The sequence below is a fragment of the Sinocyclocheilus rhinocerous genome, unplaced genomic scaffold (genome assembly GCF_001515625.1).
Source record: "Sinocyclocheilus rhinocerous isolate Xijiao unplaced genomic scaffold, SAMN03320098_v1.1 scaffold541, whole genome shotgun sequence".
Lineage (NCBI taxonomy): Eukaryota > Metazoa > Chordata > Actinopteri > Cypriniformes > Cyprinidae > Sinocyclocheilus > Sinocyclocheilus rhinocerous.
Genome location: NW_015658519.1, coordinates 359,231 through 363,957, shown reverse-complemented (window position 1 = coordinate 363,957; position 4,727 = coordinate 359,231). Strand labels below are relative to the sequence as shown.

Here is a 4,727-nt window from a genome sequence, read left to right as displayed (position 1 = left end):
AAAAACAACACAAAAATGGGTCACTGGGCACAAAACCAAGCTTCTGCTATGGCCATTCCAGTTCCCTGACCTGCACCTTATAGAAAATGAGTGGGGTGAACTGAAGAGGAGAAGCACCGTCATGGAGCTGGGGATCTGGAGTGATTCTGGATGAAGGAATGGTCTCTGATCTCTTGTCATCAACCTCATCAACCTCATCAGGCATTATAGGAGAAAACTCAGAGCTGTTATTGTGCCAAATGGAGGTTTCTGAATAAAATCTAATGTGTATTAGAGAAAAACATTTATATCATAATGATATTTCCCCCATTTTAAATTCTTATTCTCCAATGAAAGGTTAGATTTGTGATTTTTTTTAAATAAAAGATCAAAATGATTAACAATGCAGATTTATTTTCACAGCCGTCTTTGATCATATTTACCAAGGGTGCCAATAATTCTGACCACGACTGTGTGTGTGTGTGTGTGTGTGTATATACATATATATTAATAGTTGTAGTAATAATAATAATTATTATTATTATTATTATATTTAATATAATCATAATCAGTTAAAGTTTTATTTTGCTGTGTGTTTGCTCATTTTATTTATTTTTATCTTATCTTATTTACATGTTATTTTGGGTTCAGTTGTTTTAGTACATCAAGTTAAACTAAATTAAAATGAGAAATGTTGTTTTGGGGATGAACTAACTTTTATTTTATTTTATTTCACTTAACTTTTATGCAAGTAACAATTTTGTAATGGTTTTAATTTGAGTTTTTAATTTTAGTTAAATACAATAACCCTGATAACGAGCTTCTCATTTTAAACCACAGAAACGGTGGCCTCCTTTATAGTTTACATCATTTGAAAATGTTGAAATTATAACTGAAATTATTTTCTTTGGTCATGAAAATACTGCCATAAATGCAATGAACTGAAGTTGTATTGAACCTGGAACATAAACAGTTCTTGATGGTGTCCAGTTGGGCATGTTTTACTCAGTCTGAGAATATGAAGCTATATTTTTCACAAACGTTCTCTCTCTCTCTTTCAGTTATATAAGGGAGAAGACACAAGCTTCCAGATATCTGGCCTGCAGAACAACACAGACTATCGCTTCCGCGTGTACGTGTGTCGGCGGTGTCAGGACAGCACACAGGAGCTGTGCGGCCCGCTCAGCCCGTCCTCGCTCTTCACCCTGCGGCGCACAGAGCTCACCCTCCCCGGAGAGCTCAACTCCCCCGAGACCCTGAAGCCCAGCGGCATGTTCGCCACGGACGAACGCTTCGCGGCGGTCTTAGTCGGGGCTTTCGCGGCCCTGTCTTTCCTCATCGCTTTTGTGGTGGAATACTTCTTCATGAAGTGAAAATACCGAAATGAACGCAGAACCAGCAGCCAGCCAAGGAAAAAAAAAAACGTTTTGAGAAACACACAAACACTTAAAGTATACATCCGCCGCGACGTACTGTAGGCTGAGTATGTTATACAGGCTCTCTTCTTGTCTTTCATTCTCTTTTCTCTCTCTCTCGCCCTCTCTGATGCCTTCCAGCCTGCCTGTGCATCGCTGTGTCACTCACTCTTTTACAGCGTGTGGATTTCGCTCTGAACTCTTCGGGGAAGCGAAACCACGTCATCAAGCCTTACGAAGAGTTGCGCGACAGCCTGTTTTTGCATACTTCGTTTTTTTGTATCCCTTTAAGTGTACGTATATGTTGGGAGGAAAATGTATCGGTATTTTCTCCGCATTCATGGCCTTACTTTGTTTTATCCGAGTGTGCATTTGTTTCACAGCCATATATATATACACACAAGTTACATAGCTTGATGACGTAACACCCACAGTTCACCCAGTGCCGTTTTTTGATACACAATCACGTGATGTTCACATTTTGCTTGTACGTCACAGTACGCATCACCACGATCCTTCTCAGAAACACGAAATACTGTTACCGTAGTAAGGCCGTTGTAAAGCCCCCTGCATTTAAGCTGCCAAAGCAAGTTGCAATCCAAGTGTGGTTTAAGTGATGCTGCTATTGTGTGTTTATTTTTCCTACGAACGGAATCAGTTATCTAATATATAGAGATACAAATATAAATCTATAAGAGCTATTGTAATATAAGTAACAATGAGTTTGAAGTAGATCTCTCTGTTCACAATCTATGGTGCTTTATCTGTGGTCAGTAGTGGTGGCGGACGAGGGTGAGGGAAGTTAAACGCCGCCCTTTGCCACCACACACCCTCTTTCTCTGGCCATCTAGTCCTAAGGTGCAGTGACACAGGGCTATTTCCTCGCCTTCCCGCCCCCTCCCCGGATGACTTTGGTTAGGCTAACATGGCCCTCTCAGACTGACTTTGGGCTCTGTGTGGTGTCTGTAGATCCAGGGAGTCACAATAGCCAGTGCGTAGCTGTGAAAGCGAAATGGCCTGTTTCGTCGCTCTGTGAATGGCGTTGGTCCTCGGGACTTTGCCCGTCGTGTTCCCGTCGCCCGTCGTTGAATGTTTCATCTTCTCTGAATCCGTGAAAGCCAGTTGGACATTTCTAAGGTGCTTCATATCAAGGTTATTGTCAAAAGCAGCAGTGAGTTCCTCCACCCGCTGCGCCATGCCAAAACAGCCTGATGTGCTTGCGGTGCATCTTTAGCCAAGGAAAAAGGTACAAACCAGCAGTTCCCGTCGATCCAAAGAGTCCTAACTTGCAGAACAGTTAGGAGGTTTCTAAAAAGGAGAACTACATGGAGAAGGGCTTCTTCTGCTTGACTGACAGCCTGTATTGTACCTCAGGGACATGGACTTTTTAGAGGTGAAGAAGTAAATACTATGTTTGTGAGAGGGTGCTGCGAAAACACTAAACGTTGCCGAATGATTCTGATATTGCTGCCATCTTTAGCGTCATTCCGTTGTATCTGCGTCTGCAGTTTTAAATGCATTTATCTGATCTGTTTTCTCACCTAAGCTGTGCCTTGCTCCAGTTGTTCGTAAGCAAATCGTTTACTAGCTCAGAATACCTTTGCCAAAGTTAATGGGAAAGTAAGGTATCATTCTTTAGGGTTATTTATACTATCTATTGCATACAGTACTTTAAATGGCAATTAAAGTGCAATCTTCATTTATTTATTTTTCAAGAAATTAAGAGATGTAGTTATGTCCTATTTTCTCTCTCTCTCTCTGTCTCTCTCTCTCTCTCTCTCGTAGCATGTTTTTTTTCTTCAGTTATTTCTATTGTAGATTAACGATTAAGGCCAGCATTCCTTTCATTCATAATTGTGGTTATGTTTATGTCTTTCATTAATTGGGAACATGTAGCATGTACCATGCTGAAACATTTATGCATAACCAAATGCCTGTTCATCTCTTATCAGAAAGTGCCGAACTCCAGCTAGTTGTCTTTTCATAGAGAACTGTAGTAAATGTTTAATCTGTTTTCTTTTTTATTTTGTGAGCGTGTAATGGGACATACAGTACGTAGCTACATTTGGCATTGCTAAAAAGAGTGTTATGACGCTTATGTTATCTTACTGTTTGCCAAAGCGGAGGCTTGTCCACTTTTATGTTGCTTTTTATTGTTATTTAAAGGGTTACTTGAGAAATCCTTTGTGACACTAGAACATCATTTCTTGAAAAGGAAAAACATACGTTTAAGTTAAACTTCATCTGTGACTACACTTTTTTTTTTGTAGTGAAAATTGTGACATTTATTTGAATAATCCTTCCGAGGTGAAATCGTACATGCCGTTTCACACCGAAAGGAAAGCAAAACAATCAAACTGTTTTGAGGGCAAGTGATATTTCTCGTTTCCTTTTATTTTCCAGACATGTCATAGCGCAATAGTGAATTTATTCCAGTATTTTTGCTAAGGAATTATATATAGAGATATATATAGTATGACAACTAACAGAATTGAAGCACTTTTTTAAAGCGAAACATTAATCTTTATTAGATTTATCTTGATAAAACTGTATTTCCTAGTCATTGTTGCTATTGCTTTCAAATCGAGGATGCAGTCAGAAATGTCTGTAAAACTGGCCCACACAGGCTTGAACACATTTAAGTGTGAAGTCTGAAAGTCCATTGGCGTCCTTTTAATGTTAGCGGTTTTTTTTTTTTTTTTGCCCATTATGTATAAGTAGTGTTTGGTCCTAACCAGTGATTTCAATTTTTATTCATTTTCTTTTAAGCATTTTTTGTTTGTTTTCATATTGGTCCTTGTAAAATTTCAAAAGAACACCGCTTTTTTTTGTGGCCCAAGTACAGTTTTGTATTTTTATATTGTATTTTATTTCATTTTATTTCTGTTTTATTTGTGTTCTGTTTAAAATATGAAAATGAATTTGAACATGATGTTTAGAGATCGATCAGCGCTCAGTCATCCCAGAGAAATGTATAGAACCATAAGTGTATTCAACTATTTTCCCAAAAATATTTATGTATTTTTACCTCACAGTTTAAAGAGAAAAAAAAGAAAAGGAAAGATATATTAAACATTCCAGGCTTGTCATGATCTACGATTTTTAAAGTCATACATTTTTCTCGTATTGTAAATGTTAGACAATTTCTTATGCATATATATAAAAGAAACTGCCATATCAATGTTAATGTATAGATTTTTGCAAATACTACCCTATGTATGTAAGACTTCACTGTATCTGTAGGGTGTATGTAATATATTTATACCCAATAAATGTTTTAATTTTTTCTGACAAATTGTATTTTGTACTGGACATGTTAATCTTTCATATGAT

General features: G+C 37.8%; 1 protein-coding gene across 1 annotated transcript in view; it reads left to right on the top strand.

Moving 5' to 3' along the window:
• The window catches only part of LOC107722494 (fibronectin type III domain-containing protein 3B-like), a 162,181-nt gene extending 158,008 nt beyond the window's left edge, over positions 1 to 4,173 (top strand). The window contains exon 27 of the mRNA XM_016530860.1: positions 1,041 to 4,173. Coding sequence (XP_016386346.1) covers positions 1,041 to 1,352 — 312 coding nt within the window. The 3' untranslated portion in view covers positions 1,353 to 4,173. The remainder of the gene's footprint in view (positions 1 to 1,040) is intronic.
• The last annotated feature ends 554 nt before the right edge of the window (positions 4,174 to 4,727 follow it).